General features: G+C 47.3%; 1 protein-coding gene across 1 annotated transcript in view; it reads left to right on the top strand.

Moving 5' to 3' along the window:
- The first annotated feature begins 1,668 nt into the window (after positions 1 to 1,668).
- The window catches only part of CROCC2 (ciliary rootlet coiled-coil, rootletin family member 2), a 215,380-nt gene continuing 199,994 nt past the window's right edge, over positions 1,669 to 17,054 (top strand). Inside the window, exon 1 of the mRNA XM_078854217.1 lies at positions 1,669 to 1,987. Coding sequence (XP_078710343.1) covers positions 1,934 to 1,987 — 54 coding nt within the window. The 5' untranslated portion in view covers positions 1,669 to 1,933. The remainder of the gene's footprint in view (positions 1,988 to 17,054) is intronic.

The following is a 17,054-nucleotide window of genomic DNA, read 5'->3' as shown; positions in this document are numbered from 1 at the left end:
TTAGCAGGCCAATGCTCAAACCATTGAGCTATCCTTCCCCAAATAATTAGACTAATCTAATTGCCTTCTATGACGAGATAACTGGTTCTGTGGATGAAGGGAAAATGGTAGACGTGTTGTTCCTTGACTTTAGCAAAGCTTTTGACATGGTCTCCCACAGTATTCTTGCCAGCAAGTTAAAGAAGTATGGGCTGGATGAATGCACTATAAGTAGAAAATTGGCTAGATTGTCGGGCTCAACGGGTAGTGATCAATGGCTCCATGTCTAGTTGGCAGCCAGTATCAAGTGGAGTGCCCCAAGGGTTGGTCCTGGGGCCGGTTTTGTTCAATATCTTCATTAATGATCTGGAGGATGGTATGGATTGCACCCTCAGCAAGTTTGCAGATGACACTAAACTAAGAGGAGTGGTAGACACCCTGGAGGGTAGGGATAAGATACAGAGGGACCTAGACAAATTGGAGGATTGGGCCAAAAGAAATCTGATGAGGTTCAACAAGGACAAGTGCAGAGTCCTGCACTTAGGATGGAAGAATCCAATGCACCGCTACGGACTAGGGACCGAATGGCTAGGCAGCAGTTCTGCAGAAAAGGACCTAGGGGTTATAGTGGACGAGAAGCTGGGTATGAGTCAAGAGTGTGCCCTTGTTGCCAAGAAGGCCAATGGCATTTTGGGCTGTATAAGTAGGGGCATTGCCAGCAGATTGAGGGACCTGATCGTTCCCCTCTATTCGGCATTGGTGAGGCCTCATCTGGAGTACTGTGTCCAGTTTTGGGCCCCACTCTACAAGAAGGATGTGGAAAAATTGGAGAGAGTCCAGCGGAGGGCAACAAAAATGATTAGGGGACTGGAACACATGACTTACGAGGAGAGGCTGAGGGAACTGGGATTGTTTAGTCTTGTGGAAGAGAAGAATGAGGGGGGATTTGATAGCTGCTTTCAACTACCTGAAAGGGGGTTCCAAAGAGGATGGATCTAGACTATTCTCAGTGGTAGCGGATGACAGAACAAGGAGTAATGGTCTCAAGTTGCAGTGGGGGAGATTTAGGTTGGATATTAGGAAAAACTTTTTCACAAGGAGGGCGGTGAAACACTGGAATGCATTACCTAGGGAGGTGGTGAAATCTCCTTCCTTAGAAGTTTTTAAGGTCAGGCTTTACAAAGCCCTGGCTGGGATGATTTAATTGGGTATCCGTCCTGCTTTGAGCTGGGGGTTGGACTAGATGACCTCCTGAGGTCCCTTCCAACCCTGATATTCTATGATATTTGGGAATGGTAATTAATAGTGAGTGTTAGTTACTGAATATTAATGAGAATGATTCCTATCAGTGCAGCCTGGTGCATAATAACCAGTGGCGATCAGTGTTGACCAGGGTTGGGGAATCCGGCATGGGGGATCCCAGCAGCAGGAGGCAACTCCAGCCAGGCCTGCTTTGCTCTCAGAGCCCGCCGGGCAATCCTCTATTTCCTTTCCCCCGCCACCGGTTTGCCCGTGCGTTCCAGAGTCTCCAGGAGACAGCACGCGCAGCGCCGCGTCCTTTGGTCCCTACGGCAACCCCAGGCCAGCGTTCTATTTCCATGGCAACTCCGGTCCCTTGGCGTCCCGGTTTCCACAGCAACCACTGCCGGAGCCTGCAGCTTTTGCTCAGCTCCAGGGAGACAGAGCCGCGAATCCCGATCAGCGACCAGCGGGGGCACCGGGCCTTGAACCCCCCGCCGCGATCCCCACCCTCCGAGCCTGTGACACCCTCCATCCCACTATTCTCAGGCTTGTGGCCCCTAGGACCCCAGACCTGTGACATCCTGTATCCACCGGGCCTGAGACCCCACTACCACCGGCAACTGCTAGCCATGCCCTCTGTGTTGCATTAGGAGTTGCTGTACAGAGGTTAGAAAGCCCAGCATGCGTTTGAGTTAGACTCCGGCTTTGAGCGATGAGTGAGTGGGCTGACAAGAAGCCAGGACTGAGGCTGGAGGCTGCGATCCAGGTCAGTATGTGGCTCCCCGACCTCTACTCTCACCCCCCACCCCCATTGCAGAGACCAGTGTGGGGAGGAAAGGGTTAAAGCAAGACCATTCCACCCCCTCCCCCAAGATCAGAGCTAGGCAGGGGGCAAAAGAGTTAAATCTATCTTATTCCCTCCCCCTCTTCTCTCCCCAATTGCAAAGACTGGGCTGGGGAGGAGAGTTAAATCAACCTCATATCCCAAAGTGCTGCAAAGATTAGGAGTGGGGTGAAAAGTTAAATTAATTCTCCTCCCTCCCCACCTCCCAGCTGTTGCTCTCAGCTGAGCTGTGATTGAAAGCATAGCACTCCTTTGCCAAAAGAGACAGGCTGTGAGGACACTCTCGGAGTAGCACAGCAAACATTTATCAATTTAGGACAGCAGAAAATAAAATGAATTTAATGTCAATAACAAGAACCCTGTGCTGGACTGGAGTGGGGAGTATTGGTGGTGAGAGGGCTGGGGGGGGGAGGGGTGGAACAACATAATGCTGTGGCTCTACTGCATGATTTGGGCATCCCTTCCACCTAACTTTGGTTTAAGGTGCCACATGAGGCCTTGTGTGGGCCCCTGGGGCCCTCAGCAGGAATGGGAGCCAAGAGAAGGTTTGACTTTCCCCAGCTGAAGAGATGGAGACCTACCAATTCTCACTTACCTAGAGGGTGAACCTCATTTTGTGCTCATTTTGAGGCCATTTTAAAAGCTTGTTCCCCTTACAAAGGAGGATTTCCTGTGAGTTTCAGTGAGTGTCGCTCAGTCTGATCTGAAATATCCCTCCTCCCACTTGCTGTAGATTGGCAGATGGGCACTCCCAACAGTCATTTGGCAAAATTTGCCTGCATGGGCATAGGTAGGGAGAAGAGTCTAAGCCACAGCAGCTCCTCAGACAGCTAAGAGCTCAGGACTGTCTTCCCCTGCAACCCTCCAGCTGTGGCCAGTAGACCTACAGGTCAGACCCCTTGTCATGTTTAGTGTTGTCTGTTGTATAGATGCTGCTGTTACTAGTACCACCTACATTGACCTGCACATGTTCAAGTTCTGATTTGCTCAGGTGGGTTGTGGGTCATGTTAAATGGTTTTGGCTGCAAATACAGGGCCTGGTGTTACATCAAGTGCGTTTGGCTTGACAGCAGATGCTGGGATGGTAGTGCTTAGCAGCCCGGGTGCCAAAATGGACAATGGCATTGCTCACCTACATGAGGCAGAGACCCCTTTATGGTTGTGAAATTTTATTCTGAGTTGATCTTCTGTCTGTGGTGTAAGCTAAATAAATGCAGATGCTTATCTGATAATCCATGCATGTCTCTGGTGCTGCACTGAGACTTCGCTTACATGCCCTTGTGAGCTCTTTGAATGCTTTCTGCCTAAATGTTTAGATTATAGCATGCAGAGTGCGGCTATGTCTACACTACACACCTTTTAGTGACACAGTTGTGCCGCTAAAGCTGTGCCACTAAAAGGGGTGCAGTGTAGCTGCTGTTTGTCGGCGGGAGAGAGCTGTCCCGCCAACAAAAAACTTCTACCCCCGAATGAGCAGCAGTAGCTTTGTCCGCAGGAGAGCGCTCCCGTTGACAAAGCGCTAATCATACTCACACTTTTCATCAGCAAAACTTTTGACATTCAAAGGGAGGTATTTTTTCACACTTCTGAAGGACAAAAGTTTTGTTGTTCAGGTTCCAGTGTAGACAAAGCATACAAAATAAAATGTCAGTATAATGGACACCAAGATTTATGTCGAAATAACTGAAAGCTGCAGAACTGGGGAGGTGGGTGTTTTTTAGAGCTGTCATCACATCCAAGGGCCACTAGAGAGCAGCAAGATCTCAGGAGGAGGAAAAGAAAAGATGCTCGGGAGGCAACAGGATTCAAGAGGAGCTGGGAGCACCCACTGAGGTTTAGGCTCTAAGGGTGGGCAGGGCAGTGATGTGCTGGAGGGGCTAAAATTCTGAAGGGACCGTTGGGCTGATTTCTCCTCTTGTCTTGGGGCTCACACTCTTGGCTGGATGCTGCTAATCTGTTCCTGCCAGGGAGAGCTGATCACTGGGATGCATCACAAAATTTTGCAGATCAATCCAGGGCCAGGTTGTTCCCAGCAGCTGATTTAAAACTGAATAAATATGGTTAAAAATGAAACAATTGTGTGAGGCTTTTATGACCACCGGCACTGCCAGCCTGAACCTGCATTTTAAGAGACAAGCTGCAATGTCTTTGAAAGCCTAGAACCAATCTAAGAGGCTTTGAAATAGAAGCCCCAATATCTGCACCAAGAGATGAAGAAGAATCTTGTTCTTGTGTTGCTGGCTGTGGCCCTGGCTGCTAATACGTGTGCTGACTCAGGCTGTTGTGCCTGCCTAGAGTCCCGCTGAAGTCCGTGGGAACCCATGCTAGCAAGGGGTTCATATTAGCAGATAGATTTTCAGGATTAAGGTTGTGCTGCCCCCTAAGAATGTAACACTCCCTTGACACAAGTGTCACTGTCCTTAGGCAAAAAGAAAAGGAGTACTTGTGGCACCTTAGAGACTAACCAATTTATTTGAGCATGAGCTTTCGTGAGCTACAGCTCACTTCATCAGATGCATATTGTGGAAACTGCAGCAGACTTTATATATACACAGAGAATATGAAACAAAACCTCCTCCCACCCCACTGTCCTGCTGGTAATAGCTTATCTAAAGTGATCATTAGGTGGGCCATTTCCAGCACAAATCCAGGTTTTCTCACCCTCCACCCCCCCACACAAACTCACTCTCCTGCTGGTAATAGCTCATCCAAACTGACCACTCTTCAAGTTTAAATCCAAGTTAAAGCAGAACATCTGGGGGGGGGGGGGGTGTTAGGAAAAAACAAGAGGAAACAGGCTACCTTGCATAATGACTTAGCCACTCCCAGTCTCTATTTAAGCCTAAATTAATAGTATCCAATTTGCAAATGAATTCCAATTCAGCAGTTTCTCGCTGGAGTCTGGATTTGAAGTTTTTTTTGTTTTAAGATAGTGACCTTCATGTCTGTGATTGCATGACCAGAGAGATTGAAGTGTTCTCCGACTGGTTTATGAATGTTATAATTCTTGACATCTGATTTGTGTCCATTTATTCTTTTACGTAGAGACTGTCCAGTTTGACCAATGTACATGGCAGAGGGGCATTGCTGGCACATGATGGCATATATCACATTGGTGGATGTGCAGGTGAACGAGCCTCTGATAGTGTGGCTGATGTTATTAGGCCCTGTGATGGTGTCCCCTGAATAGATATGTGGGCACAATTGGCAACGGGCTTTGTTGCAAGGATAAGTTCCTGGGTTAGTGGTTCTGTTGTGTGGTATGTGGTTGTTGGTGAGTATTTGCTTCAGGTTGCGGGGCTGTCTGTAGGCAAGGACTGGCCTGTCTCCCAAGATTTGTGAGAGTGTTGGGTCATCCTTTAGGATAGGTTGTAGATCCTTAATAATGTGTTGGAGGGGTTTTAGTTGGGGGCTGAAGGTGACGGCTAGTGGCGTTCTGTTATTTTCTTTGTTAGGCCTGTCCTGTAGTAGGTAACTTCTGGGAACTCTTCTGGCTCTATCAATCTGTTTCTTTACTTCTGCAGGTGGGTATTGTAGTTGTAAGAAAGCTTGACAGAGATCTTGTAGGTGTTTGTCTCTGTCTGAGGGGTTGGAGCAAATGCGGTTGTATCGCAGAGCTTGGCTGTAGACGATGGATCGTGTGGTCAGGGTGAAAGCTGGAGGCATGCAGGTAGGAATAGCGGTCAGTAGGTTTCTGGTATAGGGTGGTGTTTATGTGACCATTGTTTATTAGCACTGTAGTGTCCAGGAAGTGGATCTCTTGTGTGGACTGGACCAGGCTGAGGTTGGTGGTGGGATGGAAATTGTTGAAATCATGGTGGAATTCCTCAAGGGCTTCTTTTCCATGGGTCCAGATGATGAAGATGTCATCAATATAGCGCAAGTAGAGTAGGGGCTTTAGGGGACGAGAGCTGAGGAAGCGTTGTTCTAAATCAGCCATAAAAATGTTGGCATACTGTGGGGCCATGCGGGTACCCATAGCAGTGCCGCTGATCTGAAGGTATACATTGTCCCCAAATGTGAAATAGTTATGGGTAAGGACAAAGTCACAAAGTTCAGCCACCAGGTTAGCCGTGACATTATCGGGGATAGTGTTCTTGACGGCTTGTAGTCCATCTTTGTGTGGAATGTTGGTGTAGAGGGCTTCTACATCCATAGTGGCCAGGATGGTGTTATCAGGAAGATCACCGATGGATTGAAGTTTCCTCTGTTTCCTCTTGTTTTTTCCTAACCCCCCCCCCCCCAGATGTTCTGGTTTAACTTGGATTTAAACTTGAAGAGTGGTCAGTTTGGATGAGCTATTACCAGCAGGAGAGTGAGTTTGTGTGTGTATGGGGGTGGGGGGGATGTGAGAAAACCTGGATTTGTGCAGGAAATAGCCCAACTTGATTGTCATGCACATTGTGTAAAGAGTTGTCACTTTGGATGGGCTATCACCAGCAGGAGAGTGAATTTGTGTGGGGGGGTGGAGGGTGAGAACCTGGATTTGTGCTGGAAATGGCCCACCTAATGATCACTTTAGATAAGCTATTACCAGCAGGACAGTGGGGTGGGAGGAGGTTTTGTTTCATATTCTCTGTGTATATATAAAGTCTGCTGCAGTTTCCACGATATGCATCTGATGAAGTGAGCTGTAGCTCACGAAAGCTCATGCTCAAATAAATTGGTTAGTCTCTAAGGTGCCACAAGTACTCCTTTTCTTTTTGCGAATACAGACTAACACGGCTGTTACTCTGAAACCTGTCCTTAGGCAGTTTCATCTCATTCCAATGGATTGCTCTGTCCCCTACTCAGTGTCAGCTCTGTCACCCTGTTGTTTTCACATGGTTATCAGTGGTTTGATTCTGTCACCGGTTGTCAATAGCACAGCAATGCCCCACTTTGTATCCAAGGGTGCTAAAGGAGTTGGCAGATGTGATTGCAGAGCCATTGACCATTATCTTTGAAAACTCACGGTGATTGGGGGAGGTCCCGGAAGACTGGAAAAAGGCTAATGTTTTGCATACCTTTAAAAAAGGGAAGAAGGAGGATCTGGGGAACTGCAGGCCAGTCAGCCTCACTTCAGTCCCTGGAAAAAACATGGAGCAGGTCCTCAAGGAATCAATTCTGAAGAACTTCAAGGAGAGGAAAGTGATCAGGTATAGTCAGCATGGATTCACCAAGGGCAAGTCATGCCTGACTAACCTAATTGTCTTCTATGATGAGATAACTGGCTCCGTGGATGAGGAGAAAGCAGTGGATGTATTATTCCTTGACTTTAGCAAAGCTTTTGACATGGTCTCCCACAGTATTCTTGCCAGCAAGTTAAAGAAGTATGGGCTGGATGAATGCACTATAAGTAGAAAATTGGCTAGATTGTTGGGCTCAACGGGTAGTAATCAATGGCTCCATGTCTAGTTGGCCGCTGATATCAAGCAGAGTGCCCCAAGGGTTGGTCTTGGGGCCGGTTTTGTTCAATATCTTCATTAATGATCTGGAGGATGGCGTGGACTGCACCCTCAGCAAGTTTGTAGACAACACTAAACTGGGAGGAGTGGTAGATATGCTGGAGGGTAGGGATAGGATACAGAGGGACCTAGACAAATTAGAGGATTGGGCCAAAATAAATCTGATGAGATTCAACAAGGATAAGTGCAGAGCCCTGCACTTAGGACGGAAGAATCCTGTGTACTGCTACAAACTAGGGACTGAGTGGCTAGGCAGCAGTTCTGCAGAAACGGACCAAGGGGTTATGGTGGATGAGAAGATGGATATGAGTGAACAGTGTGTCCTTGTTGCCAAGAAGGCTAATGGCATTTTGGGCTGTATAAGTAGGGGCATTGCCAGCAGATTGAGGGATGTGATCGTTCCCCTCTATTCGGCATTGGTGAGGCCTCATCTGGAGTACTGTGTCCAGTTTTGGGCCCCACACTACAAGAAGGATGTGGAAAAATTGGAAAGAGTCCAGCGGAGGGCAACAAAAATGATTAGGGGACTGGAACACATGAGTTATGAGGAGAGGCTGAGGGAACTGGGATTATTTAGTCTGCAGAAGAGAAGAATGGGGGGGGGGGGGATTTGATAGCTGCTTTCAACTACCTGAAAGGGGGTTCCTAAGGATAGATCTAGGCTGTTCTCAGTGGTACCAGATGACAGAACAAGGAGTAATGGTCTCAAGTTGCAGTGAGGGAGGTTTAGGTTGGATATTAGGAAAAACTTTTTCACTATGAGGGTGGTGAAGCACTGGAATGGGTTACCGAGGGAGGTTTTTAAGGTCAGGCTTGACAAAGCCCTGGCTGGGATGATTTAGTTGGGGATTGGCCCTGCTTTGAGCAGGGGGTTGGACTAGATGAGCTCCTGAGGTCCCTTCCAACCCTAATATTCTGTGATTCTATGACTCACACTGCTTGCTGCTTGTAAGACCTCTTTAGAGCTCTGAAACTCACTAGGATCACCAAAGGAACATGCAGGAGTCCTGCAAAAGACTAAACCATGGGTAACATTTCCCTCAAAGCCTGATCTTTATATTGTCTTTTTCCTGAATCTCCTGAGGATCTTTGTGTTTTAGGCAGATGGGTCTTTTTAACAGTGGGGGGGGAATTTAGGTCTCTTTGGACTCTGAGGCAGTCAATTCTCGGATCTCAGTTCACCCCCCTGGAGTAAATCTGGCCCATAGAGAAGGGAGTGACTTGGCCTGTCAGCTGAAGCTGGGAATTTGAAAGCCTGGGTAAAGAGATGAATCTCTATCGAAAAGTGGCCAAAGTTCAAGTTAAGACAAATTCCTGCTGGGAGTAAATTCCTGGGCTCACTACTGAGAAGTCCCTGCCTCTGAAACCCATCACTTTGACCCCTGGATGCTTAGATCCTGCATCCTGGATGAGCATAGGTTGGACAGCACATAGGAGATGGAGAGTCAGTCTTTTAGGGGCCCCAGCCATTTAGAGCCTTGGAGCTGGTGGCCAGCCCTTAGACTTTCATTTGGGAGTCTCCCTGGAAGGCTCGGTCAGGCCAAAACAATGGAGCCAATCAAGCTGCCTGCCTCAATCAAAAGGAGAAGGGCTGCATTGTACCTGAAGCCGACTTTCTGGGGGGCTTTGGTGGGTGAAGCCAGGCTAAGCCCATTGCAGTAGCCAAGCCTAGAGGTAAAGAACTCATGGATAGCTGAGAGGAGGAGCAAAAAGAAAAGGAGTACTTGTGGCACCTTAGAGACTAACCAATTTATTTGAGACTTAGTTAGTCTCTAAGGTGCCACTAGTCCTCCTTTTCTTTTTGCGAATACAGACTAACACGGCTGCTACTCTGAAACCTGAGAGGAGGAGGTATCATCCCTGCAGGCTGAGGCAGTTTGTGGTCATGCTTAACCCTTTACAACCTCCTAGAAGAGGAAGTAGGATCCAGTTCTATAAGCTGCTAAGTGCTGAGCAACCTCAGCTGGCAGTGAGATCAGTCTCCTAGAAGGTGCTCAGCTCCTGGCAGGATGGGGCCGAGCAATCTGATGAGGTTCAATAAGGATAAGTGCAGGGTCCTGCACTTAGGACAGAAGAACCCAATGCACAGCTACAGACTAGGGAATGAATGGCTAGGCAGCAGTTCTGCGGAAAAGGACCTAGGGGTGACAGTGGACGAGAAGCTGGATATGAGTCAGCAGTGTGCCCTTGTTGCCAAGAAGGCCAATGGCCTTTTGGGATGTATAAGTAGGGGCATAGCGAGCAGATCGAGGGACGTGATCGTCCCCCTCTATTTGACATTGGTGAGGCCTCATCTGGAGTACTGTGACCAGTTTTGGGCCCCACACTACAAGAAGGATGTGGATAAATTGGAGAGAGTCCAGCGAAGGGCAACAAAAATTATTAGGGGTCTGGAACACATGACTTATGAGGAGAGGCTGAGGGAGCTGGGATTGTTTAGTCTGCAGAAGAGAAGAATGAGGGGGGATTTGATAGCTGCTTTCAACTACCTGAGAGGTGGTTCCAGAGAGGATGGTTCTAGACTATTCTCAGTGGTAGAAGAGGACAGGACAAGGAGTAATGGTCTCAAGTTGCAGTGGGGGAGGTTTAGGTTGGATATTAGGAAAAACTTTTTCACTAGAAGGGTGGTGAAACACTGGAATGCGTTACCTAGGGAGGTGGTGGAATCTCCTTCCTTAGAAGTTTTTAAGGTCAGGCTTGACAAAGCCCTGGCTGGGATGATTTAATTGGGGATTGGTCGTGCTTTGAGCAGGGGGTTGGACTAGATGACCTCCTGAGGTCCCTTCCAACCCTGATATTCTATGATTCTATGATTTGCTACCCTGGTTTAGGACACTGATATTTTTCCCTACCACAGCAAGCCCCCTTCATGGAAGTGAGGGTCTCTGTATTCCAGCCTGCTTTAAGCGCACTGGCAATGATGGTTTGCAGATGACCTCACTTGCCCTTGGCCCTGTTGACTGAAAGAAGTGCAGCATCAGCTCTGCACAGGACATGTCCACCATCAGGGCCTCATTTCCTGGCTGTGCAGAGAAGATGGACTTCTCAATCTGCTAGTTTTGTCCCTCTCTCCTTCTGTGATTCACCCTAGCAGGAGGAAAAAGGCAGCGTCAGGACCAGCCAGCACCATTCGGATACTGCACCCAGCGCTGCTCCTGTTCCAGCTGCCCCAGCTGTGTTGAAATTACTGGCATCAATGGGAGTCCCTGTCTCCTTGGGTCCTCCCATTCACTGTACTGCAGCCTCCAGCTGGAACCCATTACCCAGCTAGTGCCAAAGTGTTTGCATCAATTCTGGAGCTAAGAGGTGGCCTGAAAGTTATAAATGACTCAAGCTTTTGTGAGTCTTGCAGTTTCCCTGCTAAGATGTGGCATGTGTGTGTTAAAGGAGAAACCCCAGAGCAGCTAGGAGTAGATGGAGGAGAAATGGGATTGTTGTTAAAGGGACACCATGAGCCTGAAAATCACACGGCTCTATGCACATTTTTTACCTGCTGTTGTTACAGACAATGCCTCGGGACCCCAGAACTGTAGGAGATTAGTGCGGAAAACCCCATATTTCTCTCTCTTTATCCCAGTTTGGTTGCTCTGTGCCTTTGGCAGAGAAATTGCAGAGTCAGTTTAACTGTTTCCCTCGAACAGCCAGTCAGGCCCTGATCCTGCAAACACTGAAGCATGTGCAGAGTGTGCCTCATCTGAGCAGCCTCCTTGACTCCTAGGGGCTATTTCCATGAGTAAAAAGTTAGGCATGTGCTTAAGTGTTTCCAGAACTGAGGCCTTAGTCAGTCTGGTTACCCTCCTGTTGTGTGGGTTCCTAGCTATTAGAACAAGCAGCTGCTGGTGATGAGAGATGAGTAAAGCGCTTGAACTACTCTGGGGGTCTTTGGCCTGATTCCATTTCAGCCTCTAGAGGGTGCAACTGTTAGTTTCATACCCTGCTTTAGCAGAGATTTATATTTGTGGGTGTGGATAGTCAGCTGACCATGAGTCTCAGTGCGAAGCTGTGGCCAAATGGGCTAATGCAATCCTGGGCTGCATAAACAGGAGAATTGCAAGCCAGAATAGAGAGATTATTTTACCTCTATATTTGACAATGGGGTGACTGCTGCTGGAACACTGTGTCCAGTTCTGGAGTCCACAAGTCAAGAAGGACATTGATAAATTAGAGAGGGGTCAGAGAAGAGCCACCAGAAGGATTAGAAAACCTGCCTTGTAGTGATTGAGCTGCAGTCTATCTATTTAGCTTAACAAAGAGACTGTTAAGGGGTGATCACAGCCTATAAGTATCTACATGGGGAACAAATATGTAATAATGGGTCCTTCGGTCTAGCAGACAAAGATATAATGATCCAATGGCTGGAAGCTGAAGCTAGACAAATTCAGACTGGAAATAAGGTGTACGTTTTTAACAGTGACAGTAATTTGCCATTGAACAACTTACCAAGGGTCATGGTGGATTGTCCATCACTGGCAAGTTTTAATTCAAGACTGGATGTTTTTCTAAAAGATCTGATCTAGGAATTATTGTGGGGCAGTTCTCTGGCCTGTGTTGTACAAGAGGTCAGACTAGATTATCACAATGGTCCTTCCTGGCTTTGGAATCTAGGACTAGCTGGCCTTTCCCCGTTGTGGGTTTTTTCCTTTCATTTTGTAGCAATTCTCAAGCACTTCTCAGTCACAGGTTGCTGCTGAATGGGGTGGGAGGATTGGGTCACAGGGAGAATTGGGGATCCCTTTGGATCAGGGCTCAGTTCAACCAGTCTGAGTGAGATAAGTCTGGTGGCCTAAGCTCAGTATCAGCGAGAGAAATGGCCATACCAAGAAACGCCATTGGGCAAACTTTATTCCACAGAGTCCTGGGACTGTGCTGCCCTGAAGGCGCAGAGAGTGGGACGGGGTGTTACCAGTTTGTTACCAGATTTGCCCTTTACTTTGCGGTATGCTCATTTATTAGGATTACTCTTCAGGTGGGGGGGCGTGTTCTGTAATTCTATCAATGTACTGCTTGTGTCATGTGTATTTTCATATGGATCTCTACTTCTCCCTTATGCAAGTTCCCTCCCAATGGAGTTATCCTGCAGGACCTAGGTTCCCCAGGGCTGGGTTCCTCCAGCCCTAGAACGAGATGAACATGCTCTGTGTGTGTGTGTGTGCGCGCGCAGGCAAGTCTGAGCTGGCTGGGTCAAGTAGCACTTTTAAGCTGTCACCCTTACATGCCCCCGGGCTCAATAGCCTGGGCCAGGCAGCACTTCCAAGCTGCAACCCTTATATGCCACAGGTTTAGCACATCCCTATCCCCACTTTCCCATCACAATTGAACTGGTAGTAACCCACTTGATGAGCAAACCCCACAGTATTTTGGGCGCTATAGGGATCTTTAGCTTAGGTAAAAGAAGCGTTGCTGTAGAGTATATGGGGAAGCTAAAAACACAAAAGGGTAAAGTTCAGAGAGAGAGAGAAGCAACCAGCTTAACCATATAAGTTATTTATTGAATAATAGTGATAACTACACAAGGAGACCCTAAACCAACATAACAGTTACATTATTAAAGGTTAATACCTGAGATAGAAAAGAAAATGGGGAGAGAGAGAGAGAGATCTCACCCACTCAATGCGGCTTGAACTGGTCGGGGTTCCCAGGTGATGGTGGTAGCTCAGGGTCCTGAGTGCTGGAGACAGGCAGAGCCCCCAGCACGATCCGTCAGGAGATGGAGTCCCAGTGGAGCTGATACAGAGTTTGGGTCCATGCATCAGAACACCTACTTGGGCATAGGTAGGGGTTTTTGTAGAGAAACAATAATGGTTCAAGGGAGAACACTAGATTTGTTTATGGGTAAAATGATGACTCAAGGGTTTTCTTTAGGCTCGACAATAGGAGCTGATCACTCTTGGTGGTGGTTTCACCACAGTATTCTTGTCAGCAAGTTAAGGAAGTATGGGCTGGATGAATGCACTATAAGGTGGGTAGAAAGCTGGCTAGATTGTCGGGCTCAACGGGTAGTGATCAATGGCTCCATGTCTAGTTGGCAGCCGGTATCAAGTGGAGTACCCCAAGGGTCGGTCCTGGGGCCAGTTTTGTTCAATATCTTCATAAATGATCTGGAGGATGGTGTGGATTGCACTCTCAGCAAATTTGCGGATGATACTAAACTGGGAGGAGTGGTAGATACGCTGGAGGGGAGGGATAGGATACAGAAGGACCTAGACAAATTGGAGGATTGGGCCAAAAGAAATCTGATGAGGTTCAATAAGGATAAGTGCAGGGTCCTGCACTTAGGACGGAAGAACCCAATGCACAGCTACAGACTAGGGACCGAATGGCTAGGCAGCAGTCCTGCGGAAAAGGACCTAGGGGTGACAGTGGACGAGAAGCTGGATATGAGTCAGCAGTGTGCCCTTGTTGCCAAGAAGGCCAATGGCATTTTGGGATGTATAAGTAGGGGCATAGCGAGCAGATCGAGGGACGTGATCGTTCCCCTCTATTCAACATTGGTGAGGCCTCATCTGGAGTACTGTGTCCAGTTTTGGGCCCCACACTTCAAGAAGGATGTGGATAAATTGGAGAGAGTCCAGCGAAGGGCAACAAAAATGATTAGGGGACTGGAACACATGACTTATGAGGAGAGGCTGAGGGAGCTGGGATTGTTTAGCCTGCAGAAGAGAAGAATGAGGGGGGATTTGATAGCTGCTTTCAACTACCTGAAAGGGGGTTCCAAAGAGGATGGCTCTAGACTGTTCTCAATGGTAGCAGATGACAGAACGAGGAGTAATGGTCTCAAGTTGCAGTGGGGGAGGTTTAGATTGGATATTAGGAAAAACTTTTTCACTAAGAGGGTGGTGAAACACTGGAATGCGTTATCTAGGGAGGTGGTAGAATCTCCTTCCTTAGAGGTTTTTAAGGTCAGGCTTGACAAAGCCCTGGCTGGGATGATTTAACGGGGGATTGGTCCTGCTTCGAGCAGAGGGTTGGACTAGATGACCTTCTGGGGTCCCTTCCAACCCTGATATTCTATGATTCTTCCAGGGAGCTCACAATGGAATTAGGCTGCTTCAGTATTTTGGATGTCAATCAAGGATTCATTACTAGAATTGATCTGATAACTGTTGAGCTGGGTGTGTGCAGGCGTAGGTTAATTAACATATAGAGCAGAGATCCCCCATGATGCAGTGCTTCCCTGCTTTTCTGGTCCCAGAGTTCAGTGCAGTTCTCTGTTCTCCATTCTCTATGCTAACGGAGATGTCTTAATCTTGTCACCCTTGTCAGGAGGGGTTTAGGTGTGTCTCCCAACGCCCTTCACTGCTCTCTGCAAGTCTTTCTCTGATCAGTTTTGATTCAAGCAGTTACTGGTGGGGGGGTGTCTTTCATGAGTCAGACAGGCAGGATACTGTGCTCTGGTTCCCCCAAGAACACAGAGCTGACTGGTATCAGGGGTGGTGTCCAGGAGCAGGGCAGCTAGGGTTGCCAATGCTCCATGATTGTCCTGGAGTCTCCAGGAATTAAAGATTAATCTTGAATTAAAGATTGTCATGTAACAAAACCTCCAGGAATACATCCTACCGAAACTGGCAACTCTAATGGGCAGCATGGGCAATCTCACAATTCATCCACACGGGAGCATGCCCCTGTCCATTGCTGCTGGGTTAGTAGCCTTTAGCAGCACAGAGAAGTCTACTTAGCAATTCTGGGTCTTGATGGGGGCCTCATTGGAGGCCTCCTTTCCCAGCCACGCCAACCCTGAAAAGGCTTCTGGTTGTGATAGCCATTTTTAGCTCAGCCTTGTAGATTAATACAAGGGCTTCCCTTCTCCCTGGGCTGCGTGCAGGCCCAGGAGTGTCACTGGAGCAGTACCGGTTGTTTTATAATACCCTGTAACTATAAAATTCTCTCTGTGGTCACATCTGCTGATACGATTTTTAAGGCGATGGAAGGCAGCAGGGAGGTATCCTTCAAGCACAAGTTTCTGCTCTTAGAAACTTGAGTGTAAATCCTGAGTTGACTTCAGCAGAGTCACTCTGGTTTTACACCAGCATAACAGAGTAGAATGTGGCCTTGACACCTGTTTGTTGAGCTCAGCACAAACCAGGGAATTGTTACTGTCAGTTTCCCATTACAAACATACAGTTCTTGCCAGTTGCAATGGAAGGATGAGATTTACAACTTCTGTCGAGGTATTTTGTAAGGAGCGAACTTTGTGGTGCTTGTGTCTGTCCACCTGCAGTGTATTGTGCCCCCCTTCTGCATGTGGAGCACTGGAAATCAGCAGAATGCGTCCAGAATAACTGAGCTTTCTGCCTGAAATATGCATTAATCAAACACAGCTGGCTTGGGAAATCTCTTTGGTGACTCTGCTATAATTGATTGTCCTTTACAACCACACCCATTGCTCTAAGCAGAGTGCTCTGCTGACATCAGCAAAATGAGTCTTCTCACTCATCTGCCCTCTTCCTTCTCACCTTCCCACTTACCTTACTTGGTCTGATGGGTATGAATTATAAGGCTAAAAATATTATACTGGCCTGAGGTCTGTGACTCGCTATGCTAAGTCCTAGGCTTGGGTCAGAATAGTTCTGCTGTTCCATGAACCAGTGATCATTGTATGTTCCAATCTGTAATAGAATCATAGAAATGTAGGGCTGGAAAGGACCTTGAGAAGTCATCAAGTCCAGCCCGCTGCGCTGAAGCAGGACCATGTAAACCTAGACAAAGTAAACCTGACAGATGTTTGTCCAAATCTATTCTTAAAAACCTCCAGTGATGAGAATTCCATAACCTCCCTTGGAAGCATGTTTCAGAGCGTAACCACCTGTATAGTTAGAAAGTTTTCTGTGGTATCTAACTTAAATCTCCTTTGCTGCAGATTAAGCCCATTACTTCTGGTCCTGCCTTAATTGGGTATAGAGAATTATCACAATCCTCTTTGTAACAGCCCTTCATATGCTTGAAGATTGTCATCAGTTCCCACCCTTAGTCTTCTTTTCTCAAGACTAAACATGGCCTGTTTTTTTAACCTTTCCTCATAGGTTAGGTTTTCTGAAGCTTTTATAATTTTGATGCTCTCCTCTAGACTCTCTCTAGTTTGTCCTCATCTTCCCTAAGGTGTGGGGCCCACAGCTGTACACTGCATTCCATCTGCAATCTCACCAGTGCCAAGTAGAGTGTGACAACTGCCTCCCATGTCTTACAGACAGCCCAGAATGATATTAGCCTTTTTTGTGACTGCATCACATTGAGTCATATTTGATTTGTGATCCATGATAACCCACAGAGCTTTCTCAGCAGTAGTACAACCCAGTTAGTCCCTGTTTCATAATTGTGCATTAGATTTTTCCTTACTAAGTGTAGTACTTTGCCACTTATCTTTATTTTATTTCATCTTATCAAAATTCGGACCAATTCTCCAATATGTCAAGGTTGTTTTGAATTCTAATTCTGTGCTCCCAAGTACTTGCAACTTCTCCCATCTTGGTGTCATCTGCAGATTTTATAAGGTTACTGTCTACTCCATTATCCAAGTCATTAATGAAAATGTTGAATTGTACTGG

This window comes from Lepidochelys kempii, chromosome 9 (genome assembly GCF_965140285.1).
Source record: "Lepidochelys kempii isolate rLepKem1 chromosome 9, rLepKem1.hap1, whole genome shotgun sequence".
Taxonomy (NCBI): Eukaryota; Metazoa; Chordata; order Testudines; family Cheloniidae; genus Lepidochelys; species Lepidochelys kempii.
Note: the sequence above shows the minus strand (reverse complement) of the source record. Positions and strands in the feature narration are given on the sequence as shown.